This window comes from Lolium perenne, chromosome 3, assembly GCF_019359855.2.
Source record: "Lolium perenne isolate Kyuss_39 chromosome 3, Kyuss_2.0, whole genome shotgun sequence".
Classification (NCBI taxonomy): domain Eukaryota; kingdom Viridiplantae; phylum Streptophyta; class Magnoliopsida; order Poales; family Poaceae; genus Lolium; species Lolium perenne.
In genome coordinates this window covers 277032984-277060859 of record NC_067246.2, presented here as the reverse complement: position 1 = coordinate 277060859, position 27876 = coordinate 277032984, and the positions used below count along the sequence as shown (strand labels likewise).

General features: G+C 47.8%; 5 protein-coding genes across 8 annotated transcripts; 3 read left to right on the top strand and 2 right to left on the bottom strand.

Annotated features, from left to right (window-relative positions):
- The first annotated feature begins 1011 nt into the window (after positions 1 to 1011).
- LOC127344434 (O-fucosyltransferase 19) lies at positions 1012 to 5478 on the top strand. 2 transcript variants are annotated; one of them, XM_051370704.2, is made up of 8 exons: positions 1012 to 1741; positions 3210 to 3273; positions 3378 to 3448; positions 3538 to 3626; positions 3702 to 3834; positions 3953 to 4182; positions 4280 to 4756; positions 4835 to 5091. In XM_051370704.2, exons 1-8 carry the CDS (start codon positions 1346 to 1348, stop codon positions 4875 to 4877), a joined length of 1503 nt encoding a protein of 500 aa, XP_051226664.1. In that variant the 5' UTR covers positions 1012 to 1345; the 3' UTR covers positions 4878 to 5091. The 2 variants fall into 2 exon arrangements, with proteins under 2 accessions (XP_051226664.1, XP_051226663.1); XM_051370703.2 differs by having other exon boundaries at positions 1013 to 1741; positions 4831 to 5478.
- Positions 2571 to 8872, bottom strand: LOC127344435 (fructokinase-like 1, chloroplastic). The gene is made up of 3 exons (XM_051370705.2): positions 7889 to 8872; positions 5923 to 6751; positions 2571 to 2932 (listed from the first exon to the last, which is right to left on the bottom strand). The coding sequence occupies exons 1-2, from the start codon at positions 8783 to 8785 to the stop codon at positions 6059 to 6061; spliced, it is 1590 nt and encodes a 529-aa protein (XP_051226665.1). The 5' UTR covers positions 8786 to 8872; the 3' UTR covers positions 2571 to 2932; positions 5923 to 6058.
- A 1802-nt stretch (positions 8873 to 10674) lies between these two features.
- On the bottom strand, positions 10675 to 13562 carry LOC127344436 (uncharacterized). 3 transcript variants are annotated; one of them, XM_051370707.2, is made up of 2 exons: positions 12824 to 13561; positions 10675 to 10963 (listed from the first exon to the last, which is right to left on the bottom strand). In XM_051370707.2, the coding sequence occupies exons 1-2, from the start codon at positions 13490 to 13492 to the stop codon at positions 10901 to 10903; spliced, it is 732 nt and encodes a 243-aa protein (XP_051226667.1). In that variant the 5' UTR covers positions 13493 to 13561; the 3' UTR covers positions 10675 to 10900. The 3 variants fall into 3 exon arrangements, with proteins under 3 accessions (XP_051226667.1, XP_051226666.1, XP_051226668.1); XM_051370706.2 differs by lacking the exon at positions 10675 to 10963 and adding an exon at positions 11807 to 12434 and having other exon boundaries at positions 12824 to 13562; XM_051370708.2 differs by lacking the exon at positions 10675 to 10963 and having other exon boundaries at positions 12573 to 13561.
- A 9711-nt stretch (positions 13563 to 23273) lies between these two features.
- LOC139838183 (uncharacterized) lies at positions 23274 to 24220 on the top strand. The gene is made up of 3 exons (XM_071827557.1): positions 23274 to 23860; positions 23954 to 24116; positions 24212 to 24220. Exons 1-3 carry the CDS (start codon positions 23307 to 23309, stop codon positions 24218 to 24220), a joined length of 726 nt encoding a protein of 241 aa, XP_071683658.1. The 5' UTR covers positions 23274 to 23306.
- A 39-nt stretch (positions 24221 to 24259) lies between these two features.
- On the top strand, positions 24260 to 26336 carry LOC127340025 (uncharacterized). The gene is made up of 6 exons (XM_071827556.1): positions 24260 to 24448; positions 24529 to 24702; positions 24796 to 25164; positions 25245 to 25460; positions 25529 to 25650; positions 26330 to 26336. The coding sequence occupies exons 1-6, from the start codon at positions 24335 to 24337 to the stop codon at positions 26334 to 26336; spliced, it is 1002 nt and encodes a 333-aa protein (XP_071683657.1). The 5' UTR covers positions 24260 to 24334.
- Positions 26337 to 27876: the final 1540 nt, after the last annotated feature.

Sequence of the window (27876 nt, the reverse complement as noted above, 5' to 3'; positions counted from 1 at the left end):
TAAGGTTGATGCATGTATGATATTCGTTGGGCGCACTCTAGACAAGGTGCGTGTGGTGTTCCTAAGTTGTTTGCGTGGCGTAGATGGTTGTGAAAACAATTTGATGCATCCTAATGGATATAATTGAACGCACATTGCATCTCAGTGCGGTTGGTTTATACATTGTGCATTCGTGGTCCAGTTCTCACGGCTCCTTGGGATTTTTAGAAGGTTTGTGTAGAATTAAGATCCTGCGAAAACCCATTTGATTGAAAAGATCATATCTCATAAGGAATAATCTCATAAAATTCTTGTAGTGTAAATTTTATTGGAAAAAACATTAGATTAGATCTCTTGATAAATTCTTTCACGATAATAAAAATTGGTCTTTCCATATGATTCAAGTGGACATGAAATCATAATCATTCAGGCTTCCTATCCTTATTGGTTGGACCTACAGTCGTTTAAGTATAGTGCCATATACTAGCTCTTTGTAATAACTTTGTGTGTCTTGGTAACCATTGATCGACAAATAGTGATCACCTATTGTGTCGTAAAACTCCTTTTCTTAATGGTCTGTCTAGGGTTTGTTCTGAGTGGAATAATATCATCGAATTTCAGTTACATCTTTTCATGAAGCAAATATGACAGTTTGGAATCATTTTTTTGTAGAGTTGCAACTAAAAGAAAGTCAGCTGCATTTCCACTTGTAATTGAAAAAAAATCAGTTGCACCTAAATTTACAACTCAAGTGCACGAATCACACGACGCAAATCCGAGTCTACTAAGCACCGTCTAACAACTAGCAATTCATTTTTTAAGTGATAGATTATGAATTTGTTGTTGTGTAGTGCAGCATTTTTTTGAAGATCAGCTCCCGCACTCACGTTTCCGGTTGGGTCACTCAATCTTGGAACGAACCTAACTAGCGACCGGATTATTTTTTCCTGCCTCCGTGGACGATCCAGCTAGCAGCTGCCCACGCGTCGCACCGGCAAAAGCGACCCATATAAGCGATGGCCAACGAACGTGCGAGGCGCGAACTCTAAGCCAGCGCCCAATTATAACTTTTTTTAATTTCCCAGCCTTCTTCTTCCCTGCCACCAGCACGAACTCGATCGATCGATCGCCACGAAACGCACGACTCCTCGCTCTCTCGCTCGCGCAAACCCCACCCACGCGCGCGCCAGCGCAGTTGCACGGCGGCCACCTCGCTCTGACGAGAAGCTTGCGGCGAGGGCAACCGGGCAAAGCGCCGGCCCGCCGGTCCCCCGTTTGATTCCTTGGCGCGCTTTCCTCCTCGTGGCCGATCGCGCGTCGATCAATCAGGTTCTACATATTCTTAGGCCGACAGAACCAACCGGCCATGGCAGCGGCGGCGGCGGCGCCGTCGACGTCCTCCTGCTGCCACGACCTGTCGTCCGTGGCGCACCGCCGGCGCCTCGCGGACGTCGAGCGCGACGACGACCTCGACGGGGCCGGCGGCGGGAGGCACCGCGGGGTCAGGGCGCTGTTCTCGGCCAGGAGGAGTTACAGCAGCAAGAGGGCGTCGTCGGTGGTCGACCAGGCGTGGGTGCGCAACGTGGTGGCGTCCCTGCTCGGCCTCGCCGTCGTCGTCGGGCTCGTGAGCTCGCACCGCGCCGGCGGCGCCAGCGGCGGGAGGCTCCTGCGGAGGGTGGACGTCCGCGACGAGCAGGACGCGCTGGGATGGAGGGAGGAGAATCTCACGGCCCTCGCTCGCCGCTCGTCTCCTGACTCGCCGGTAAGTGCGCCTCGCCGCTGACTGCTCGCGCGGTTTATGCCTCCGATCATGCATACACCAGCCAAACTGCCGGTACTTGCCAAGTTATTTTATTTTGTCCGCGCAAATAACCCAAAGATAAAACATGCATGTCTGAACATGCACTAATCTCGACTGTTTAAACGGGAAAACTCTTAGAGACAGCTTCCTTTTGAACTTGTCAAATGTCAATGCATGCATGGGACCAAATATGGGTACGAAATCGCTGCAGATGCAGAGACGTGCTGGAAAATCGCGTCTCCGTGTATGTGTGTCTGTACGCAGGAGTATTTGAGAAGTTTCTTGGCGGGCGTTGACAGCCTCTTCAGGTCGTAGTTGCCCAGTTTGTATTCTTGCCGTGGAATCAAACCGAGTACAGAATAATTTTTTTAAAAAAGTAGAGAATACTTTTCAAAATCCCCTTGAAAAATAATATACTACTAGTACTCCTGCTTATCAGAAGTTGCAGAGGCAGCATTCCCGTCCGCGTCTCTGTCGGTGAATAACTTTCGTCCGTGGTGTCGCCGTATGCCGGTATTCTCCGGCACATCGCTGTTTCTTCTTTTTTCCTGTTGTTATTATGATTTGTGGAAAATTCAAGTCGGGACAGTGGCTCCCGTGGTTAAGACAATGGATGATGTTGATTCTGAAGTTGAGGTTTGCCATAGCCTGGATTCGCAATAAAACCTGTAGAAACCCATGGTCATGTTCATGGCCACCAGAACTACTATAGCACAGCTGTGGAAGCTGAAGTAAAATAAGCATGGGCCAACAATCTACCATACACACTCCCTTCCTTGGCATAAAGCAGTTGCAAAGAAAACCAGCGTAGACAATATAATTGCCACGGAGATATTCAAGATAGAAATTACCAGCTGAATTTCACAAATGAGCAAATTACTGGGGGTTCCTAGTGTTGCTTGGTCTACAAAATTTCTACATAAGCCTCTAGGAAAGGGAGAATTCGAGTGCTGCATTCTCTGGTCTACAAAAAGAAAAGAAAAGGAGAGAAAAAAAGGGAGGGTTTCACATCAATCAATCCTACCCCGCACGTAGTGCTACAATAGTGCTTCTATGACTCAAAACACTGCCAAAAAAAGAGTTCCCTGTTGATTGGACGTATGAAGCGTGGCTCCTTGCCTGTGTTACACGCAGATGAAAGCATCCACAAACCTGCAAATAATGTAGCAGAATGAATTTTGTCAGATACCGATGTTTTTCTTTTTTTCTTTCGAGAAGTCAGATACTAATGCTCATTCTCTAGAAATGGTATGTTGTTGTTGTACTGACGTTCATTCTCTAGAAAAAAAATACTGATGTTCCTTTTACAATCAAGATCTTCAAACTTTGTTCAGCTAGCTTTTACTCAAACATGAATTCAAATATTGGTTCAAATGATATCAGATAGCTTTGTACTGAAGTTCACTTGTAACACACATTTATGCCCCAGATATGGATGATGCCAGATAGTGAGGGTCACAGCAAATGCATTGAACGCGCGAAAAACCACTACAGTAAGCCCCCATTTCTCCATCTTTCAAGTAAACTGTAGTTTGAACTTAATATTAGCCTGAACTGAGTGGGTTAACTTGACCAAATTTGCTATGCTTCTTCCCAGGAACAAACAATGCAACAGCTGGTTATATAATGGTCGATGCCAATGGTGGACTGAACCAGATGAGAATGGGAGTATGTGCACATTTATGTGGTTGTTTCACAAAGACTAAATTTAGAATCTGAAGTTACCTTTCAGTCCACTTACATAATCATCCTTGCAGATAAGCGATATGGTTGCAGTTGCTAAGCTCATGAATGCAATACTGGTAATCCCTACACTGGATCACCGATCATTCTGGACTGATCCAAGGTTCTTCTCTTCATGACAATAAAGAGGATCCTTTCAAACTATTCGGGTGACTGATGTTTTGTTCTTGGCGTGTAGTGATTTCAAAGATATATTTGATGTGGAGCACTTCAAGAAAACTTTAGAGGATGATATCTTGATTGTGGATTCCTTGCCGCCAGCTTACAAAAAATTGAAACCCTATAGTAGGGCACCATCTTCCTGGTCCAGGGTATGAACAAACTACTCCAAGAACTACTCAAATAGACATCAGTCATCACAGTTGCTTAGAACTCAGAACAATTCTCAGTACGGCTGAACGATGATGGGTTTCTAGTTCCTTTTTGCAGGCTTCCTACTACAGAGCTTTCGCACGAACACTAAAGAAGGCCAAAGTTGTTAAATTTACACATACAGATTCACGAATCGTCAACAATGGTCTCGCTCCTCATATCCAACGACTCCGTTGCCGGACAAATTACGAGGCACTAAAATACAAGAAAGAGATTGAAGATCTAGGTAATACTCTAGTTGATAGACTGAGGAATGGGTCCAACCATTATATCGCACTTCACTTAAGGTAACTGCAACTATAAATGTTGAATACAGCAGATAGCTTTTTGCATCAGAGGAATTTGCAGATCAGTAAAATATTTGTTGTCCTTATCAATTGACAGATATGAGAAGGACATGCTCTCATTTACTGGCTGTAGCCATAATCTAACACACCAGGAGGCAGAGGAGCTAAGAGAAATGAGACTAAACGTGCAGCACTGGAAAGAAAAGGAAATTAATAGCAAGGAGAGGCGACTTCAAGGAGGCTGTCCTATGACTCCTCGTGAAGCAGCACTTTTTCTCAAAGCTATGGGTTATCCTTCCAGAACCAATATCTACATTGTAGCAGGTGAAATATATGGTGGACATAGTATGGATGAATTGAAGGCTGAATATCCAAATATCTACACACATTATAGTCTGGCAACAGCAGATGAATTAGAGCCCCTCAAGCTGTACCAAAACAGGTTAGCTGCAGTGGATTACAATGTAGCCCTTCAGAGTGATGTTTTTGTATATACATATGATGGAAATATGGCCAAAGCAGTACAAGGACACAGAAAATTTGAAGGATTCCGGACAACCCTTAACCCGGACAGGTACATTTCTGGGAATGTCGGTTTAAGTATTAGTACATCTCAATTCTAAGTGCTAATTATTTCACTGTTTATAGACAGAAGCTTGTGGAGCTCATTGACAAGCTTGACGAAGGTACAGTAACTTGGAACGACTTCCAAAGCACAGTGAAGATGCATCATGAAAACAGACTTGGAGGTCCATATCAGAGGTTGTCTGGTCAAAGTCCAAGGCAAGAGGAGTATTTTTATGCAAATCCTCTCCCAGGGTGCTTGTGCAAAAGAACAAAAATGATTAAGTGACATGGATGTACTCTTAAGAGGTGGGAATACTTCAAAGATAACTGCCCTCTTAACTGCATGTGACAGTGAAATAGGTAGACATCTCTTAGAATGATTGAGATACACCAAATAGTGCAAGTCCTAGTAAACTGACACCAACATACCACAGATTATTTTCCTAGTCTGACAATGTATGTAATACTCGTTCTTACATATAGAGGTGGGATAGGGAGGTTCACTCATTGTCTTCCAAAGATGTGCATTTACAATGAATTGTTTAATCAAGTCGAGAGACCCATGGGAAAGTCACAGAGATTTCAAGTAGTATTAGAGGACAAATGTACAATAGAGGATATGATTAGCGAGACAGAAAACTTCCGATACATGTTTGTACTTCGTTTATACTATGAATGTACAGCCTTTCCTCTTTGGAAATTTTGATTTTTTCAAGAAGTCCAACTTTACTCTGGATGTGCTTGTGTATATGGCTATATGCAATAGTTATCACCTACCGATTAATGTGTACCGGCATGCGATGAATGATTTTTCTTTTTTAGCCTAGTTCATTTGATTTAATATGCCTTAGCTGCTATTAAAATGATTGACTTTTTGTAGCGTTTTTTCCTAGATTTTGCAGCTACTGTGCATTCGATACCATTTCCTCTGGTGGCATATCGGTTATGATTAGGATATGCATCACACTTAAAAAAGAATCAAGAGGTGACTATAACACTAGCACATCAAATATGGCATCACTTGTATAAATCAAATATGGAATCTATACACAGGTTAAAGTCAAGAGTAATCAATTTTAATCATTTGTCAAGCAAAATAAGCCCTTCAGCGGCAGATAAAAATTTCAAATGAAGTTTAAATTTGTTATGATAAGAATTGGATGATAAAAATACCTGATAAAATGGTAGGCACAGGCACCTGTCAACTCTTGTGGTAAAATAGTATCCTTGTTCACTTTTGTTGTACCACTCAAGAATCACACTTGGACCATAAATTCCAATTACCAGAATTGACTTACTAGTTCAGCAATCACCACATAGAAGGCACGTATACTTGTTCCTTCAAGTTCTGGACAGCACTCTCAGTGGGGAATCCTCGCACAGCCCCAATAGTCCATTGTGAAATGATTCCAGCAGCAACAGAAAATCTTAGCTCCCTCTCCAATGTATCCTGGTCCTCGTACATCTCAGGACAAGTTGTCAACTTCCTAATAACAGCAGCAACAACAGCATCCCCAGAACCTGTCCGGTCAGTTGTGGTTGGAGTTATCAGTGCGTCCTCTGTTCCAACCACACAGCCATGAAACTTGGGCGTGTAGTAGTGGATACGAAGTGTTCCATAGGTCACTAGCAATAGTTTTATCCCATCATGCCAAATTGGAGCAATTTCTTCAGGGGTATAGTGGTAGTACTCTGGCCAGTTCCTTGTTAGATGGAACCCTTCCAAATAATACTGAGGTGGGGTGGCTCGCTTATATTCGTAATACTCGTGATCGAGGAGGAATTCTAGCTCATCTCTTGACACCTCTATGATATCAGCCTCGTTCCATGCCCTGTTTATGAACTCTTTTGTCTCGTCCCTTGACTTCCACAAAGGCAAGGGCAAATTGAGATCAAAGAATATCTTGCTCCCAAATTTCTTGGACAGCTCAATGGTTCTGAAGAGTGTGTTGTGCATTGACGGAGTCAACAGGACTTCTGAATTGAAATGCAACATTCTGGCCTGTGCAATTACCACCGATTAGATCTGAACACCAGTTTGTGTTTATAAGAAATATGGCTTACAGTTAACTTTCTGGACCGCGCATAAAAGTCAATTTCAAGGAGAGAAGTTAACAACAAGAGATACACACTGTTTTTTACATTGTATCCATGTGAATCTGAGCAATGTACTTCTAAGTAAAGCTCCTGTGATTTCAATCTTGCACACTTGCTATTTTTTAACATAAGGCACTAGTGTATGTTCAGTTTAATAGTCATATTAGTCATGGAAGATGTTTCTGTTAAGGTGATAATAACTATATATCAAGAAAAGAAAATAGTGGTGGGAGCAAAAGGACCTTAAGGAAAAACATATACAGTACAAACAGTTCAGTTATGCAATGTAACTTGACTTTCATGGACTGTTCTAACATTTATTCAAATGCAGCTCGAAAATTGGCAACCCCTGAAATCTATCACATCGTCATTTACTGTTAACTTATCTGATACAAATAAGAAGAGAGGATTCAGAAGGACTGGTTTTTTCTTTCCAAAAGTTGAGGGCAATAGGGGGGGGGGGGGGGGGGGAAGCGCCACTTCATTTCATTTTTTTCCTTGCCGTTTGATTGCTATCCAATGAGGACTATATTCCCTAAAAGTTGTAGTCCATGGGTCAAGAAGTCTAGAGTGCTTATAGACTTCAGAACATTTATTTGCTTGCCTAGTTCGATACGAATAATTGTTCACACAAACAATGACTAAGCAATTTTTCTCACAACCTATCTTTTAAACAAATCTTCCAAAATAGATATAAATTAGCAGCAAGCCAAATACACATGAGATAGGATATTTAATGGGGTTTCAGTCTTATCCGGAGGTTCTCTGACTTATCTCAGTTAAGCTGCACAGTAACATCAAATGGAATGCCAGTTGGATATTCGACTGGAATCAATCAAATATATCACCAAAGCGGCATCTAGCAATCCAGGCTATGCGGTCAGATAATGGATTATAGTATTGTGTTTAATTAAGAGTTGGTTCAATGCAACACAACACAACAATGCACATTGGTAGCTATCCATATAGAAGCCTAGGTTGCCGAGAAATATCAGCTTACTCATGGAGCCTCTATCAAATCTAAACAAGAGCACGGACTCACCTCTTGCAACACATCGGCATTGATCTCGTCCTCACCGAGCGAGTCCTCAGCAGAGCTCTTCACCGTCTCGGCCACAAGGCTTGTCGTCCCGCCCTGTCCGTCCTCCCTGCTCCGGAACCCCACCTTCATCCGTGCGGTGGCCGTGGACGCGGCGCCGTCGAACCTGACGGCGCGCGTCTGCACCCGCTCGCGGTTCATGCGGTACACGAGCTCGTGGCCGAACTCGTCGTCGCCGACCTTGCCGAGCGCCGCGGCGCGGCCGCCGAGCCGGGCGAGCGCGATAGCCACGTTGCTGGCGGCGCTCCCGGGCGCGCGCGCGAACTCGGGCGGCTCCCACTGCAGGTGGATCCAGGTGGAGTACTGGTCCGGGTGCATCTGGTGGTCCGACACCCGCACCGTCGGCACGAACTCCCACCGCGGCGCCCCGAAGCAGCACACCAGCGGCGGCCACTCGTACGGGAGGTCCGCTGCCGGCGCGTCGGAGTCGGAGTCGCTCCCCGAGTCCTCCTCCTTGCTGCTGGGATCTTTCTTGGGCTCCTCCGCCTGGACCGCTTCCTCCTCCTGTTGTTGCTGCTTGGCTTCCTGCTTCGGGGACTTCTTGGTCCGGCGGCTTTTCGGCTTCGCCGGCTCACCGTCGCTCTCCGAATCCGACGCCTGGCCCGCCTTCTTGGTTTTACGGCGCGTAACCTTCGCCTTTGGCGGCGACGAGTCCGACTCCGAGGCCTTCTTCCGGCCGCGGCGTGGGGTGGGTTTAGGAGGGGGTTCCGGCGCGGCGGCGCCGTTGGGCGAGCAACGGAGATGGCGGGTCCGGAAGAGGCTGGGGTGTAGAGGCCCGAATGGAAGATAGGGCTTGGGGGCTAGCGGCTGGAGGAGGACGAACGGGGAGGCGGCGGCCATGGCGATTGCCCGGGAACTCGCCGGTGGCGAGCGGTAGCAGGTGGGGGGAGAAGTGAGTGCTCGACTCTATCCGCTGAGACCCGGTAAGGGTTTAGCGACCGTTAACAACGTCCCTTAACGGGCGAAGTGGATCTGAGCATTTCGCGGGCTGGGCTGAAAAGAGGCAGCACGTCGGACTTCTACCCGGGCTTCTGCTCACGATCATTTCTCAGTTGATCCCATCTAGCCTGCTTCAGCCCAGCAGTACAACTCTGTTCTTTCAGACAACAAAGCAGAGTAGCACACTAGCACTAAAAAAGAGAGACAAAAAGCAGAGTAACAAAAAACAGAGTACTCTCCTTCTTGTCCGAGCCAATAACGAAAATAGCAGGTTGACGTTATTAGAGTGACCATAACAGATGCATCAAAATCGTTCCAGCTTTAATTTGTTAAAAGGGTACTGAAAGTTCGCACCCACGGCTCTTTTATCTACCTTTTTTTTTTGTGAAAATACGTTTAATTTTTTAGTACATGTCTACGTTGGCGGTCGTAAAATTTCAGTTTCGCCTTTGGTCGATATACTCAACGGAGTCCTGCCAAATTCCCCGCACCGACCGAAAATAGGAAGATTCTCAGAATGGCGTAGCAGGAGGCGAAGCATGCAATCGAGCTCCCCCCCCCCCCACCCTGCACTGTTCTCGGTAGAATTCAACATCTCTGGATGCTCAAGAGATAGTATAGGTGATGTGAAATCATCGATTCTGTTTGATCTAAACCAATCTGATGTCTCCTGAATACTGATGCTGACCTTTAGGTTACAACGCATGATGGAACCCATACGCGACCGTGAGGGCGCGGCCGTGTGAGTGCTCGAGCTCGAGGTGCAGGAAAAATCTCAAAGTGAAGGTGGGAGAAGGGAGGAAAAAAGACAATCAAAATTGTGGGACCTATTCATATATTACGTTCATAGTTAGAATTTACGGTGTCTTTTGCGGGGTCTGTTCTGCAACTCACGGTTTAGTGTATGCTAGATTTGCTCGTAGAGTATATTCAATAGTATAGCCGACATTGTCATATTATCTATAAAGAGGCTTATAACTAATATGTACAATAACTAGGTGAAAAGATGTACTCTCTCAGATTCATAATAAGTGTCAGGAGAGTACTACTTTACTAAAACATGATCCTCACTCTCACAATGTGACTAAGAGCACGTGTTACAGCTGACTCTTGCATACCATCTTTCTCATATTTTTCTCTCATCTAACTAAGCAATAAGCATAATATAATATTTAAATCTTTATTGCACGTTGACTAGTTTTTATTGTAGTTGAGTTTGAACGTTTCTGGTTAAACTAGCGAAGTTTGATGCCCGAGGTGTTAACACGTGTAAGCAGTATCAGTGTGCGCATTTCTATCATAAATTTAACAAATGTTCGAGGTTTCTTTGTGGTCACGCTCGTATCGATCGCCCGTGTCAGTATCAACAATCAATGTGTATCGACTGAATCTATCAACATCCAGTAGGTCGATCATTAGGTTCTTTATTGTACCAACCAAACACAAGCTGATTTTTATCCTCCATTTTTCTTTAAATCATAGAGGCCCTTAGAGTTTCTTGAAGCATGCCTTCCTTTTAAGAAAGACGTTTGAGAGGCCCTGGTCGCACTACAAATGATCTTGACAAGTCAATTCACTAGAATTGTTTTGTAATGTTCTTGAAAATTACATTAAGGTGAAAGATAGGCCGATGTTCTTGGATCTTCTCACTTATCAGAATATTTGCCTTTGGACACAAGGGTGATGACACTATTATTAAGCATGTCTACATCCAGATTGGCACCATCAAAATCATCTAGAATTTGAAACAAATTAATGTTAAACAAGCTGCTAGAATTTCTGATAAAATTTAATATTATTTTTAACATAAATAAAGTAGGGAAAGACTAACTACTACTAGAATTTCTAATAAAATACTACATTGGATCCATAGAGGACAGGTGCCTTGTTCTTTTCCACCCCGAAAGCCCCTTCTTTATTTTTCTTCTTTTGATAATCTTTTTTGGAAGAAAATTTAGGGCATGATCAATGGGTCGCCTCATCCTACATCCTCACAGAGACAGCTTGGTTCCGAAGCTATGGTGGAGGTAGGGCGATAGCCTGCATGTGCCAGGTAATGCTTGCAGATGAGGCTGACTCCTGGGAGAAAAAGGAAAGGAGAGAGAGTGAGGACATGGCCAATGCATAGCTCTAGGGGCGTTGCCTCGCAGCTTTATATTGGTTCGGGTGGTCTAAATTAGGTTCGGATAAGGAGGTAACCTATTCATCAGGAGGCAACTTCTTCAGCCATAAAGTAAAAACTGAGTAGAAATGTGAGAGAGAAAGAGAAAAACTAAATCAGCTTTTGAGAGAAAAATATATTAATGGGTGGCAATGCATATGTCAAAAGTTTTATCCAAACCTAGTTGAACAGTTGCCTCCATTGCTCACGCCCTGAGAGGGAAAAAAAAGGAGAGAGAAAAGATGGTGGCTGCATCGCTATGTGAGATCGGTTGGTGACGAACTGACGATGAGCGGTGGTCCAATACGAAATGAGCGTTGGGTAGATGTTGGGTTGAGGTGAGATTCAATAGCTTCAAACCTAGGTGGAATTTATGGGGCACTAGTATCCTACTGCTACCATTGCTGATGCCCTTATATTAGTATCTGACATTTTTTTTGAAACACCTGTAGGATCTCAAAATATATTTCTATCCTTTTTAGATCCCAAAAGATAGCAGAGTACTCTGTTTCTTCTTCTCCGAGGTAGCATAGACGTAGCCGGTCCACTGCTAGATGGAACAGCAGGTTGATGTTTTTTTACTTACTTTGCCTGGTGTCGAATGAGCTAACGAAGTTTGATGTCTGAGGTATGCACACTCCTGCCAGAGAATTTGCAAACGTTCGAAGTTGCTTCGTGGTTACTCTCGCGCGCATCTCGATCGCACATGGCAGTATCAAGAATCAATGTGTATCAACTGAATCTATCAACACAACAACCAGTAGGCCAATTGTTCCATCATTTAATGTACCAACCAAACAGAAGATGATTACACATGGCTATTGCAAGACCAGTTTAAACAGCTTAAACTATTATTGCTAGTACTCCCTCTGTAAAAAGCTGCGCGCTGTCGATTTTGCGGAAAGCCTCCCGCGTTTTTTCACATGAGAATTCCCGTCCTTCCGTCACCGTCCCCAAATCCTAATTCCTCCCGTCATCGTCGCCGGTCGATCTCGGCGCTCTCTTGACGCCTCGCGACCACCGCCATGGATCCACCTCATCCTCCAGTCTAGACCCCATGGCGTGTAAGCTTTTGTCGGCAGCCCCACCACAAACCCTAGCCCAGGCTCCCGCAAGGCCTATTTTTCGCATCAAAAATGGATTCTTCTGGTCGGTGGCTCGGCGTTGGGAATCAGCCTTCCTTCCGCTGCTGCCTGGCCGCCGCGACAGGCTTCTGCGCCTCGCCCCACGCTGCGACGCCGTGCGCCGCTTGCCGCTCTTCCTCGCCGCTCGCCTCCACTCCATCCTGGCCGCCGCGTGCCGCTCTTCCTCGCCCCTCGCCTCCGCTCCAAGATCGAGGAGCTGCTCTTCCTCGCCGCTCGCCCTGCTCCATCCCGGCCACCTCAGCATCTGCCTCCAGCCCAAAGGTGAGGAATTTCTCATCATGTGTCTATTTCTCGAAATGGTTACAATGTGTATCAACTGAATTTCTCATCGCATCTCGATCGCACATGTCAGTATCAAGAATCAATGTGTATCAACTGAATCTATCAACAACCAATAGGTCAATCGTTCCATCATTTATTGTACGGACCAAACAGAAGATGATTACACATGGCTATTGCAAAACCAGTTTAAACAGCTTAAACTATTACTTGCTAAGCTAACGGAAGAACACACTGGTCACTCCTCGAGCTACTGAACTACTCCTACTGTACAATTTTGTTTGAAGGTTAAACGCTAAACTACAACCTAAGGTGGCCCGGACAGCCCGATGATCACTCGACGGGGAACATTACCTCGTTGGTGCGGAGCGGCGGGAGCGTTGGCGTTCTTGGCGGGTTGTACCGGGAGAACAAGTAGGGTCCCGTGACGACATGCCCGTCCTTCTGCAGCGCGGCTTTTAGCCTCGCTGCCCTCTCCGCCACCACCTTCTCCCCAGTGAGCCCTGCGAACTTGACCACCCCGTACTTCCGCTCCCCCACCTCCCGCAGCACCACCCGCTCGTCCGTCGGCCGCGGCGTCTCCTCCACCTTGGTGTACTTGGACGGCAGCAGGACCTGCATCGTTACCTTCCCAGCATGTCTATCCCGCCCTTCGCCCGTGATCACCGGCGCCGTCATGGAGATTGCCTCTGCCTCGGCGCCGCTGGAGGAGGTGATTACCGGTGCTTTCATGGCGGTCGCTTCTGCATTGCCGCTGTTGGACGAGGTTATCACGGGTGCTGCCATGGCGATCTTCTTGGGCTTGGTGTAGTGCGGCTTGCCGAAGGCGCCGATGTAGTCTGCGAGAATCTCGAGCCCGCCGTCGCGGCCGCGCTTCATATCCTTGGAGAGGTATGTCACCTCGGCGCTGACGCACGGCGGGTACTTGCGAATCTCGTAACCATTCCCGATGTGCAGCACCTCGTGCTTGGGCGTGTCCACCGTGATCTTCCCAAAGATGATCTTGCCCATCGTCAAACCCATGGTAAGCAGAGCCTTTGATCAGCTGGTGATGGGCTCGTTGTTGGAGTGTTGGTTTGGCTTGGTGACTCTGGGTTTAAGAAGCCGCGAGAGATTCTGACGAGTGGACGAGGTGGAAGCGTGAGCTGCGCCACATGTTGCTCCACGCACGCGTTTCGTTTTTGGGACATTCTTTCGAGGAATTTTCCTCCCCTCCGGCGTTTCCTTTCCTTCCTCCTTCCGTTCAGCTACTCCTCCGTTTCCCAACAATTAGTGTATACAGCTCATAACAGTATGTACAATAAAACCTAGTTAGGTGACTCTAAGAGATCAACTGTTATTTTAGCTAGGTTGGAGGAAAAAGAAGTGGAGAAAAACTAACACTACAGGAAAAAGTCTCACTGCCGTGCGCGCCTCTTTGCCGTGTGCCTCTTCGACCCTTTGCCGTGTGGCAGTTCTTTGCCGTGCGCCGCGCGCACGGCAATGACAGCTTTGCCGTGCAGCAGGGGAACGACGCACGGCAAACAAAAGGCGCACGGCAAAGCTACAGCTCGGCACTCGGCAAAGCATACCCGCACGGTAAAGCAGCCAGACGGCGCACGGCAAAGTAACCCCCCACGGCAAAGAGGCCACGAAGGCGCACGGCAAAGCCGCGGGCACGGCAAAGATGCCTTTGCCGTGCGTGGCAACCCTTTGCCGTGCGTTTTTGCACGGCACAGAGGGCAGTTTCATTTATTTTCCTTCTTTTGTAGTATTCATATTTATATTAATACTTATATTTGTTGTAAAATTAGTTTTTACTTTTTGTAGACTGTTTGTTAGTGTTACTTAATACAATCTGTATACCGATAAAACAAGTAATCTACATCTTCATCGACCCCTCCCCCCAACATATCAGGGTTTCGGAGCAAATTAACGGGGGTTCGGTGTCTGCTAAGTGTTATCGCCCCCACATATTTGGTGCAATTTCTTGCAGCTTTACACCTTACACGACACTTCCAAACATATTCTTGGTCCACATGAAAGTTTGGCTGGGATTGAAAGTGCTCCGGAGGTCTCCCCCCCCAACACATCGGTCTATATATGGGCCCCGGTGGTCTACCCCCCCTAGATTTGGTGAATCACACATTCCAACACACTTTCACACATATCCTAGGTCCACTTGCAAGTTTTGGTGGCATTCCGGTGCTCCGGCGGTAGTTCCCCCCCCGAAAACGGCGGTCTGCGTGCATCGGGGGGTCTACCCCCCTAGATTTCACCGCGCGAGGTTCCACCAACATACTTTTTTGTAGGTTTAGTTTTGTTTAGGCCATATACACATGGAAAGCTAGGTTTGGCACACTTTGGCACATTGTAGCCACCGGTATACCCGCGACGGGACACTTCACCTACAAGTCGAGGAATCTTGCAAGTGCTGTCGCCCGAAAGAGAGGAATCTCACACATGGGAGCAATGCCTTGCACCATTTGGTGAATCACACCTTCCAACACACTTTCACACATATCCTAGGTCCACATGCAAGTGTTGGTGGCATTCCGGTGCTCCGGCGGTAGTTCCCCCCCGAAAACGGCGGTCTGCGTGCCTCGGGGGGTCTACCCCCCTAGATTTCACCGCGCGAGGTTCCACCAACATACTTTTTGGTAGGTTTAGTTTTGTTTAGGCCATATACACATGTAAAGCTAGGTTTGGCACACTTTGGCACATTGTAGCCACCGGTATACCCGCAGCGGGACACTTCAGCCTACAAGTCGAGGACTCTTCCAAGTCTCGTCGCCCGAAAGAGAGGAATCTCACACATGGGAGCAATGCCTTGCACCATTTGGTGAATCACACCTTCCAACACACTTTCACACATATCCTAGGTCCACTTGCAAGTTTTGGTGGCATTCCGGTGCTCCGGCGGTAGTTCCCCCCCGAAAACGGCGGTCTGCGTGCCTCGGGGGGTCTACCCCCCTAGATTTCACCGCGCGAGGTTCCACCAACATACTTTTTGGTAGGTTTAGTTTTGTTTAGGCCATATACACATGTAAAGGTAGGTTTGGCACACTTTGGCACATTGTAGCCACCGGTATACCCGCAGCGGGACACTTGACCTACAAGTCGAGGAATCTTCCAAGTGCTGTCGCCCGAAAGAGAGGAATCTCACACATGGGAGCAATGCCTTGCACCATTTGGTGAATCACACCTTCCAACACACTTTCACACATATCCTAGGTCCACATGCAAGTGTTGGTGGCATTCCGGTGCTCCGGCGGTAGTTCCCCCCCGAAAACGGCGGTCTGCGTGCCTCGGGGGGTCTACCCCCCTAGATTTCACCGCGCGAGGTTCCACCAACATACTTTTTGGTAGGTTTAGTTTTGTTTAGGCCATATACACATGTAAAGCTAGGTTTGGCACACTTTGGCACATTGTAGCCACCGGTATACCCGCAATGTGGGACACTTCACCTACAAGTCGAGGAATCTTCCAAGTGCCGTCGCCCGAAAGAGAGGAATCTCACACATGGGAGCAATGCCTTGCACCATTTGGTGAATCACACCTTCCAACACACTTTCACACATATCCTAGGTCCACATGCAAGTGTTGGTGGCATTCCGGTGCTCCGGCGGTAGTTCCCCCCCGAAAACGGCGGTCTGCGTGCATCGGGGGGTCTACCCCCCTAGATTTCACCGCGCGAGGTTCCACCAACATACTTTTTGGTAGGTTTAGTTTTGTTTAGGCCATATACACATGTAAAGCTAGGTTTGGCACACTTTGGCACATTGTAGCCACCGGTATACCCGCAGCGGGACACTTCAGCCTACAAGTCGAGGAATCTTCCAAGTGCTTACGCCCGAAAGAGAGGAATCTCACACATGGGAGCAATGCCTTGCACCATTTGGTGAATCACACCTTCCAACACACTTTCACACATATCCTAGGTCCACATGCAAGTTTTGGTGGCATTCCGGTGCTCCGGCGGTAGTTCCCCCCCGAAAACGGCGGTCTGCGTGCCTCGGGGGGTCTACCCCCTAGATTTCACCGCGCGAGGTTCCACCAACATACTTTTTGGTAGGTTTAGTTTTGTTTAGGCCATATACACATGTAAAGGTAGGTTTGGCACACTTTGGCACATTGTAGCCACCGGTATACCCGCAGCGGGACACTTCAGCCTACAAGTCGAGGAATCTTCCAAGTGCTGTCGCCCGAAAGAGAGGAATCTCACACATGGGAGCAATGCCTTGCACCATTTGGTGAATCACACCTTCCAACACACTTTCACACATATCCTAGGTCCACATGCAAGTGTTGGTGGCATTCCGGTGCTCCGGCGGTAGTTCCCCCCCGAAAACGGCGGTCTGCGTGCATCGGGGGGTCTACCCCCCTAGATTTCACCGCGCGAGGTTCCACCAACATACTTTTTGGTAGGTTTAGTTTTGTTTAGGCCATATACACATGTAAAGCTAGGTTTGGCACACTTTGGCACATTGTAGCCACCGGTATACCCGCAGCGGGACACTTCAGCCTACAAGTCGAGGAATCTTCCAAGTGCTGTCGCCCGAAAGAGAGGAATCTCACACATGGGAGCAATGCCTTGCACCATTTGGTGAATCACACCTTCCAACACACTTTCACACATATCCTAGGTCCACATGCAAGTTTTGGTGGCATTCCGGTGCTCCGGCGGTAGTTCCCCCCCGAAAACGGCGGTCTGCGTGCCTCGGGGGGTCTACCCCCTAGATTTCACCGCGCGAGGTTCCACCAACATACTTTTTGGTAGGTTTAGTTTTGTTTAGGCCATATACACATGTAAAGGTAGGTTTGGCACACTTTGGCACATTGTAGCCACCGGTATACCCGCAGCGGGACACTTCAGCCTACAAGTCGAGGAATCTTCCAAGTGCTGTCGCCCGAAAGAGAGGAATCTCACACATGGGAGCAATGCCTTGCACCATTTGGTGAATCACACCTTCCAACACACTTTCACACATATCCTAGGTCCACATGCAAGTGTTGGTGGCATTCCGGTGCTCCGGCGGTAGTTCCCCCCCGAAAACGGCGGTCTGCGTGCATCGGGGGGTCTACCCCCCTAGATTTCACCTTGCCGGCGCACCATGATTCTGCCGCGCCGGTGGAAAACACCTTGCCAGCGCACCATGATTCTGCCGCGCCGGTGGAAAGTGGTGCCGGCGCACCACTTTGTCGCCGCGCCGGCGATGATGGCACATTGCCGGCGCACCAGCAAGGAATGCTGCACCGGCGACAAAATGAATCCGTGTAGTTTCAAAATATCATTAAATAATACACATGTTAAAATACAGGTTTCATATAATTTTGAAATAGATTTGAATCTTTAAATGGTGAAGAAAAAAAATTTATTGTACCAAAGCGCACGGCAAAGGTGATTTTGCACGGCAAAGAGCTCTTTGCCGTGTACAGGCGCACGGCAAAGGTGGAGCACACGGCAAAGAGCTCTTTGCCGTGTACAGGCGCACGGCAAAGGTGGAGCACACGGCAAAGAGCTCTTTGCCGTGTACAGGCGCACGGCAAAGGCCAGCCCCACGGCAAAGAGCCAATCATTATCTGCCAGCTCGACCGGCCACAGGCCACTCTGAGCCACACACACGCACACGCGCCCGTCTCCCTCGCCCCCGGCCTGCTGCCCCCCGCGCGCGCCGCCGCCTCGCCCTGCCCACCATCGCGCCGCCGCCCCCGCCGCCTCGCCGCCGTGCCTCCCGGCCCCCGCCCCGCCCGCGCCTCGCCGCCTCCCCTCCTGCAAACCCGCGCCCCCGACGCGCCTCCCGGCCACCTCCTACCGTCGCGCCGCCACCGCCTCGCCGCCCCGCTCGCCGGCCCCTCCTCCCGGCTCGCCGACGCACCGGCAGCGTCCTCCTCCCACCTCGCCGCCCCAGGCCAGATCCCCTCCTCCGGCACGCCGGCAGATCGAGTACGTGCACCCCGGCCCCGATTTCGTCCCTGCATATATGCAGCTTAGTTTAGGACCCGGCCTGCAGCTTAGTTTAGGATTTAGTGTATTTAGGATTGATTGGATTTAGTGTAGTTTAGTTTATGATTTAGTGTAGGATTTTTAAAATTAGATTTAGTGTAGGATTTTTAAAAATAGGATTTAGTGTAGGATTTTTAAAAATAGGTTAAAAATAGGGCAATGTAGAAAAAAAAAGATAATGTGCTGCAAGCAAATTATAAGTAATAGTTGTCAAAAAAAAATTTGTGTTCGCTTCCATTAGTAATTCATTTTCTCCATTTCAGACGATGCTTCGAGGAGGACACGGGGGGCAGCGTCGCGAGGGTCTCTGAGGGGGCGTCCCGGATCTTCTTCGAGGTGGACACGGGGGGCGGCGTCGCGGGGGTCTTTGAGGGGGCGTCCCGGATCTTCTTCGCCGATTCGCTCACGCGTCAAGGGTAAAAATCTCGCCCCTATGTACCTAGGTTTTTTTTTGGGTCCAGATCACCAAGTATGTCGCGATACCTAGGCGTCTTTTCCCGACCGTAAGGGTTACGCGGATAAATATGCATTAGTGGTCTCGCATATTATGAACCGTAACTCTTACGGCATTTATCGGGACAGTCGGCGGATGCGTAGTTGGGTACGTTCTCCCTGCTCTACCCCGATCCGAGTCAGGATTTCGGCAGCGCTTCCCCGTTGTTCTCCGGATGCACACCCCTCTCGGCTTTTTGGCGAGACGTGTATCGGGAGAGCAGCGGGGAGGTGCTGCCGAAATTCTGTCTCGGATCAGGGTAGAGCAGGGAGAACGTACTCAATCTACGGATCCGGCGGCTGCTAGGAGCCCACCTAGTAGAGATTCAGGTTGATGCATGCATAAAAAAGAAAAAAAAAAGAAAATGTGGATCATGTTTGATATAAATTCTAAGTTCGTCTGTTTTGGTGCTGATTAGAGGATGGATAACCGTGACTGGATGTACGATGGCAGAATCGGTCCGTGGAAATATACTGAGGAATGGGGAGAAAAGACCAAGCAGTTCGTGGACAGCGTTTGACATCCCTAGCAGACCCAGGACAGTTTTTTGCCCTTGTAGTAAGTGCGCTAACCAAAAAACACAGGACAAGGAAACTATGAGTCTTCACCTGATCAAGTCTGGGTTCAAACCGTCCTACAAGATTTGGACTTTTCATGGAGAAAAGGCGAAGAAACGTGCTAGGAAGGAGGTGCGGCAGATTCAGCCTAGGAGAGAATATGATACTGGGTTTGATAGGTGCCTAGAGAACTTGGCTAATGGTAATGTGCCTGAAAGCCCTCATGTAGAGGCGGAGACATCTAGGGATGCGGAGACAAGTGAGGAGCCGGAGGAAAACACAAAGAAGTATTACGAGGCTTTGTTTGCTTCGCAGAAACCCCTACACGTAAATACAGATGTCACCCAACTAGATGCCATCGCTCGCCTTTTGGCCTTTAAGTGCCACAGGAATCTGTGCAGAGATGGGTTCGATGAACTTCTGGTCCTCGTTGGCAGCATTCTGCCGAAAGGGCACCTCTTGCCGCAAAACTTCTACTATTCGAAAAAATTGCTCAGTGACCTCAAGATGTCATCTCAGCAGATACACGCTTGTCCAAAGGGATGCATGCTATTCAGAGAGGAGCATGCTAACACAAATTATTGCATCCATTGCAAAAGCTCTAGGTACTTTGAGGTTGACACCAATGGTGATGGTCAGAAGAGGCAGACCACGGTTGCCAAGAATATCCTCCGCTATCTTCCAGTCCTACCGAGGATCCAGCGGCTCTTCATGACCGAGGATACGCCAGCAGATGAGGTGGGCTGTAGAAGGGATCAGACCAGACGGTGGCAAGATGATACATCCGTCGGATGGTACCGCATGGAAGAACTTTGTCAAGAAATATCCCCGAAAGCCGGTGACCCGAGGAGCGTAGCAATTGCGATATCAACCGATGGGTTCAATCCATATGGTATGTCGGCTGCGGTATACGATTGTTGGCCGTTGTTTGTTATTCCCCCGAACCTACCCCGGCGTCTCGCACGAGATCGTAGTACATGTTTGTGTCGATGATAATCCCAGGACCGAAATACCCGGGTAAGAACATGAACGTGTATCTGGAACCACTGATTGATGACTTGCTTCTTGGCTGGGAAGATCGCGGGATCCGAACTTATGACGCGGCAAAGAAGGAACACTTCGATATGTATGTCTGGTACCACACGTCTCTGCATGACTTGCCAGCACGTGCTTTGTTCTGCGGGTGGTGTACACATGGGAAGTGGCCTTGTCCGGAGTGTGCAAGCCGTGACTTTCTTACGGCTAAACAAGGGTGGCAAGTATTCCTGCTTTGATGAAGCTCGACAGTTCCTTGAGCGAGAATCATGAATACAGGAGTGATGTAAAGAGCTTCAAAAAGGCCGTGTTGTCCATGCACCGAAGCCAATTCCGAAGACCGGACAGGAAACCAAGGCCGAGTTAGACGCTCTCCAGCCTAACCCTGATGGGAATGGTTTCTTGGGATATGGGGAGACACACCAATGGACCCACAAGCCGTGCTTCTGGAAGCTTCCTTACTTTGAGTTTCTGGAGCTCCCGCATAACATTGATGTAATGCACACCGAGAAGAATATCAGTGAAGCCATTTGGAGCACCATAGTGGACACTGAGAAGACGAAGGATAACATAAAGGCTCGAATTGACCAAGAAAAGTTGTGCGATAGGCCGAGTTGAACATGAAGCCACCTCATGGTGCCAAAAACTTGGACTAAGCCACACGCTCCGTTCTGCCTCACAAAGGCCCAAAAAAGGGAGGTCTTCCAATGGATGAAGGACTCCTTGTTTTTCCCTGATGGGTTCGCAGCCAACTGGATGAGGGGTCTTAACATTGAAACATTGCGAGTACAAGGACTGAAGAGTCATGACTACCACGTATGGATTGAGCGGATAATGCCGGTGATGATTCGAGGCTATGTCCCTGAGAAGACTTGGCGAGTGCTAGCGAGGTTGAGTTATTTCTTCCGCCAGATTTGTGCTAGGGAGTTAGACACTAAAGTGATTGAGAAGCTGGATGAACAGGCACCCATGTTGCTTTGCGATCTAGAGAAGATCTTTCCTCCAGCGTTCTTTAATCCGATGCAACATATGATCCTCCACCTCGCGAAGGAATGCTTAAAGGGGGGGCCGAATTGGGGCCGTTGGCAGTTTGGTCCCGAGAGAGAAACACAAAAGCTTCGTCAGATGACTGGCAATAAATGCAAGATCGAAGCATCCATAGCCGAGGCAGTCCCGAACGTGGAGGTGGCAAACTTCACCACTAAGCACTATGATCCCAACATTCCCACAAAGCACAACCCGGTCCTCTCATATACAATGCCGCCAACAATGAAGATGTACCCAAGCTTAGCATCTTCATAGGGCTTGGCGGCAAGTCAAGTGGCTCGAAGCCGTACACAACAAATTTACATGAGCGGGAGTTGATCCACTCATATGTCTTGAACACCATGGTGGAAGTGAAGCCGTACATCAAGTAAGTGCTAACCATTTAGTTATTCGCAAACATTCATCGTATGTTCGTGGCTAACTCTTCCTCCGTTCATTCTTATAGACAATTCACGGCTAAATATTGGAGGTATACCCACAGGGATCCTACCTCGGAAGAATCCAAGGATATTTTCGATAAGGGCGGCGGTCACGGTTTCAGTAGCTGGTTCTGTGGTTTGGTACTATCCTATCCAAATTTGTTTGTACACTGTCGACATTTCGGCCGACATTTCTTGTTCTAAACTTGTCGTCCTAATCTTGTAGGCAAGAATCGACAAAGACATGAATCCCTTGCTACGAAAAATTGCTAGGGGCTTCAACCATTCCGTCGACTCGTTCAATTCTTATGACGTGAACGGGTATCGCCTGACCCATCAATACACAACAAGCCGTCCAAACAAGAAGACAATAAATAGCGGGGTGGTATGTCAAGGTGATGATGGACTCCATTACTATGGAAGAGTCGAGGGTATATACGAGCTGAATTACGGGTTTGACAAAGGGCTAAATCCCGTCGTATTCAAATGCCATTGGTTCGACCCACGTCGCGTGAGACGGGATCCTGAAATTGGATTGGTCGAAGTTGAAAGAAGCTCTGTTTATAAGGGAGAGGACGTGTACATTTTGGCCACCCAAGCCTTCCAAGTATTCTATCTCCCGTACGCGTGCCGAAACCCGACCAAACGTCTACATGGATGGGATGTTGTGATGACGGTTCCTTCACGCATTAGGCCACCCCCGCCAAACAAGGACGATTACCGCCACGCGTAGACCCCTCAACAAGGACTGTTGATTTTTATCAAGAAGAAGGGCTCCCCGGTCATTTCACTATCGACTTGTCGGCCGTTGTTGATAACATGGTCGTAGACGATGAGCAAGAAGAAGATGCGGTTATGGAGGAAGACAATGAAGAATATGAAGCTGAGGATGTGTGTGCCGTAGAAGACCTAAGTTTGCTCGAGGCGTTCAAAGCAGGCATTGACCTAGATCCAAATGGACCACCTCCAGGTTTCATCGATGATTATTGGTTCGCTGAGCCTGATGATGATGAAACATGTGGTCCAAATACGGATGTCGACATAGGCTACTGATCTATGTAGTTGTAATTCTGAGGCTATCCTATATATGTACTGAACTATGTGTTATTTGTAATAAACTATGATCTATGTAGTTGTAATTGTGAGGCTATCCTATGTCTTGAACTATGTGCTATTTGTAATAAACTATGATCTATGTACTGAACTATGTGCTATTTATTGTTGATTTCACTAATATTCATCTGTTTACATTGCATACTAATAAACCACTCTTTTCATTGTGTTTGCAGGTGATTGAAACATGCCGCCAAGAAAAAGAAAGGGAGGTTTCAAAAAGAAGATCAAGGCCGTGGCTGAGCTTGTGGGACTTTCGAGTGGTTCGTCGTCGCAGACACGTCCTCCTAGCGCTCCTCCTAGCCCTCCACCACGGAGGAAGAATGCCCAGCCACGGCGACTTCGTACCCCTTCTCCTAGTCCTCCCCCAGCCGAGGATGATGACGAGGAGCAGTGGGGTGGGGAGGACGAGGAGGACGGTGAGGAGCACGGTGGGCAGGACGAGGAGGCCGGTGGGGAGGACGGTGGGGAGGACGGTGGGGAGGACAGTGGGGAGGACGGTGGGGAGGACGGTGGGGAGGACGGTGGGGAGGACCTCGAGGAGGATGAGGGGCTGGGGGGTATGCCGCAGGAGCTAGACCCGACCCTAGTTTGGTCTCCGCCGGTGGAGGAGGTGTACGTTGCAGCCGAGGAGAGGCTGGAACCACGGGACAAGAAGCCGTATAGGCGCGGGATTACGAAACTCCCCAAGCTAAAAACTTGGGCCTTCCGCGATGTTGTTCTCGTGCCCGCTGGAAAGAGGTACATGCTGATTTTGGCATTCCATTATTGAAATTTTTATCATTATACATATTTTTATCACATGCATACTGATTTTGGCATTTCGTTGTGCAGCATGTTCAAGTATGGCGACCCGAGGAGGAAGCCGACACGTGAGTACCCGAACATCCTTGGAGGCATAATTAGGAAGCATTTCCCTGGGATTGTCAATCTCCCTACCGTGGCCGCGACGTGGCTTGGACTTGGAAGCACTACAGCTACGCGGAAGATCCTAGCGGCAAGTACGAAAACATGCAAGAGCGGGTTGTCCGCCACTTCTGGGTACGTGACTTTTGGCTTCTTAGCATTCAAACACTTCTTGGCTACCAATAGTTGCTCTAATTCATCTTATTTTACCTATGTGCATGGTTGCGTAAATACTTCAAGAGGGCTGAGGGCAAGGAAATTGCGTGCGACGTTATCTTACACGAGTTGTGCAGGGTGAGGGTGACTGGCATGCACTACGAGGCACGTGTCCAGTGCGTCCGCGACTGGCACGCCGAGCGCAAAGTTTGGATGAGTAAGGCTGATTGTCGGGATACGCTCATGGCACCGTGGCAGTACATGCAGGTATTAGCATCGATGTGTTATTTATTTCCGCATTTTCATGTAGTTTATGTTCTAATAATGGGTCTATCTTGTGTATGTAGCACCCTCCTCAGTACGTCGGGGAAGACAGGGCGTGCTTTCTTGCGATGGTCATATGGTGGACATCCCGCGAGTACGCCCGGAAGCACGAGGAGGGCAAGCAGAAGCGTTCAGAGATGGGAGGTGGATCACATGTCCTGGGCAGCAAGAACTTGGCCCTTACCTTGCAGGATGAGGTGAGCAAGTGGTTTCTTCATTCTTTCGTTTTATGTTATTGCTAGCCCCGCAAGTGTCTCCCTCTTCACTTAATTGCATGTACTCTTTTGCAGGAAGTGAAGACAGGCGTGGCACCAAACTTGTTTGGCTTTTTCCAAAAGTCGAAGACCAGGAAGGAGCCGCATCCTGAAACGGGGTCCTTGTGGGTCAACGACCTAGCGGAGGGCCAGTGTGGCGCGTACCGCTCGAAGTTCAAGGACAAGCACGGCGAAGACGCCGACCCAACCACCGAAGAGTTTGACGTTGAGGTTGCGGTGCTTGCGGGACAAGGCAAGAAGGGTGGCCGCCTATGGATTGCTGACGGGTTAGTCGACCCAAGTACCATTCCATCTCTACGCCAGATCCGTCGTGGGCGTACGAGCGAGCAGCCTCGGGTAGAGACCCGCCCACGGGCTTCGGACCTAGCTATCGAGAAGTTACGGGTAAGTTCTTCGTCGATCCTCTACGCTTCATTACATGTTTTCCATTGCAATGTTACTGACATCGCGGCAACACAACGTAGGCGGAGATGGAAGAAAGGGAACGGAGGCACCAAGAGGAGCAGATGCAGATGCAGAAGAAATTAGGGAGAACATGCAGATGCAGCAGCAGATGTTGCAAACAGATGCAACAACAGCAGCAGATGTTCCAAGAGATGTTCATGAACCAGACCGTGCTGACTTCACCACCGGGGAGTAGTGGTCCTAGCACGTCGTGTCCTCCTATGTTCCCACATTTTGTAAGTGGTTAACTTAATATCTCCGTCTCAATCTTGTTTGTTGTCTAACCGAACTTTGGATATTGCAGATCCCCACGCCCGATCCGGCTGTGATGGCGCTCCTCCAAAGAAGCGCCAAGTCGAGCCCGCCGACACCTGGCTTGACCGTCAACAATACGGGCATCATCCGGAGCCTGCAGCAGCTTTCTAGGTGAGTTCTCCTACACTTCTAATTCTTCCATACCATGTCACTTGTGAATTTTAGCCATTCAACCATGTCAATTTTAGCCAGTATGTTCAATTTTACCTATTCCATGTTAATTTTAGCCATTCCATGTCATCCTTAGCCATTATGTTGAATTTTAGCCATTTCATCCAAATTCTAGCGATTATGTTCAATTTTAGCCATTCCATGTCAATTCTAGTTCTTCCATGTCAATTTTAGCCATTCCATGTCAATTCGAGTTCTTCCATGTCAATTTTAGCCATTCCATGTCAATTCTACTTCTTCCATGTCAATCCTAGTTCTTACATGTCAATTTTAGCCATTCCATGCCACTTATGCATCTATGAACTTGTAGGAGGACAAGGAGGTGGAGAAGGACAAGGAGGTGGAGAAGGACAAGGAAGTGGAGAAGGACAAGGAAGTGGCGAAGGTTGATGTTGCTTGTGTATGAACTTGTTGTGCGACTTGCCGCATTCTATGTTGGAGACTTTGTTGTTGATGTTGGACTACTTGTTGTATGAACTAATTATGTGATTTGGAACTATTGTATGGACTTTGTTGGACTACTCTTGTATGAACTTTGTTGTTGATGATGCAAATACTCTATATATTGTGCTATATGTGTATCTGGATGATTATTGCTATTTGTGAATTGCATATGCAGGGATTAATGGGGAAGCAGGGAAATTCTGGAATTTTGGCAGCATCTTTGCCGTGCATATGCACACGGCAAAGAAAAAAGCACACGGCAAAGGCCTTCTTTGCCGTGCACACACACACGGCACACGGCAAAGGCCTTCTTTGCCATGCACACACACACGGCAAAGAGCCTCCAGCTGTGCACTGCGCTGCGCCCTGTGTGCTGGTCTGTTTCTTTGCCGTGCGGGGTGTTGGCGAAGCACACGGCAAAGCCGACCCTGTGCCGTGCGGGTTGGAGGCGGAGCGCACGGCAAAGAACGCCGCACGGCAAACATTTCAGACGCACGGCAAAGAAATCTGCACGGCAAAATAGGGATAGCGCACGGCAAAGCATGGTTGCACGGCAAAGGCCTTTGCCGTGCCACTTGCCCGCGGCGCACGGCAAAGCCCTCTTTGCCGGGCGGCTCGTTGCCGTGCAGTCTTTGCCGTGCAAGCCCGCACGGCAAAGGCGTTGCCGAGCAGATTTTGGCCTTTGCCGTGCGTTTCGGCTGCACGGCAAAGCACTGTTGTGCCGTAGTGTAAGTGGGCTCTCATACATGCTTCCAGACATTTTGTGAGAGTGAATGATGGGCCATATATCACTACTAAAGTAGTAGTTTCTTGTATCTCTCTATTATACGTGTTGACCAGAAGATTAGTTACATGATATGGCAGTGTGCTAGAGCCAGCAGACAACACAGAAGCCCTTCAAAAACTAGTCGTACCAGTTCTACAGTAAAGTCTTCACGCCAATGGCTAATGTGCATGGTTCACAGTACGGTTTTACGATACTACGGTAGCAGATCGATACATATCGTGATAATGTCTTACTCGTATCTTGATATGTATCGTGATATTTTTAATATCCTAGTATAAAAGCGATATTGTGTGATCCCACATAAATGCTAAAAGAATATAAGCCCAACGGTGTGGCAAGCTAAAGAATAGAAGTTGTACCAATTGTCAAGCATACCCGGTATTTTGTTTTGCGTGATCTTAGTTATTTATCTTGTATTACGCGTTGGATGAATTAACTCACATTTATATTATTTATATACATCATTTACATGACATGACTCTATGAAAGACATGGAATATACCCAAAATTCAAATTGATTATTAAATATTAAATATATTTCATATATATTATTGATACATCTATTTTTTTAATAAAAATAAAAATCTTATAGTATCGTGATACTACGATACAATACTACAAAAAAATAATACTGTCTAATATCTCGATATTGATAACCTTACTAACGTGGACTATTAGAGCAAGTATAAAAAGACCTAGTCACCAAACTGTAAGGATTTAACTATTATGTTTGTGCTTAGTTGGATGCGGGAGAAGGTAAATGGGTTCTCATGTAAAAGTGAGTTCTAGCACGTGTTTCTAGGCATATTATAAGAGTGAGAAATGAGTCATATATTAGTAAAGTAGTACATCTTTTTACCTAGCTACTCCAATCGTATAACCTAAAATTAGAAGAAAAAAACAAAAAGTATCTGAGTTTATCCGTTTAGATCTCG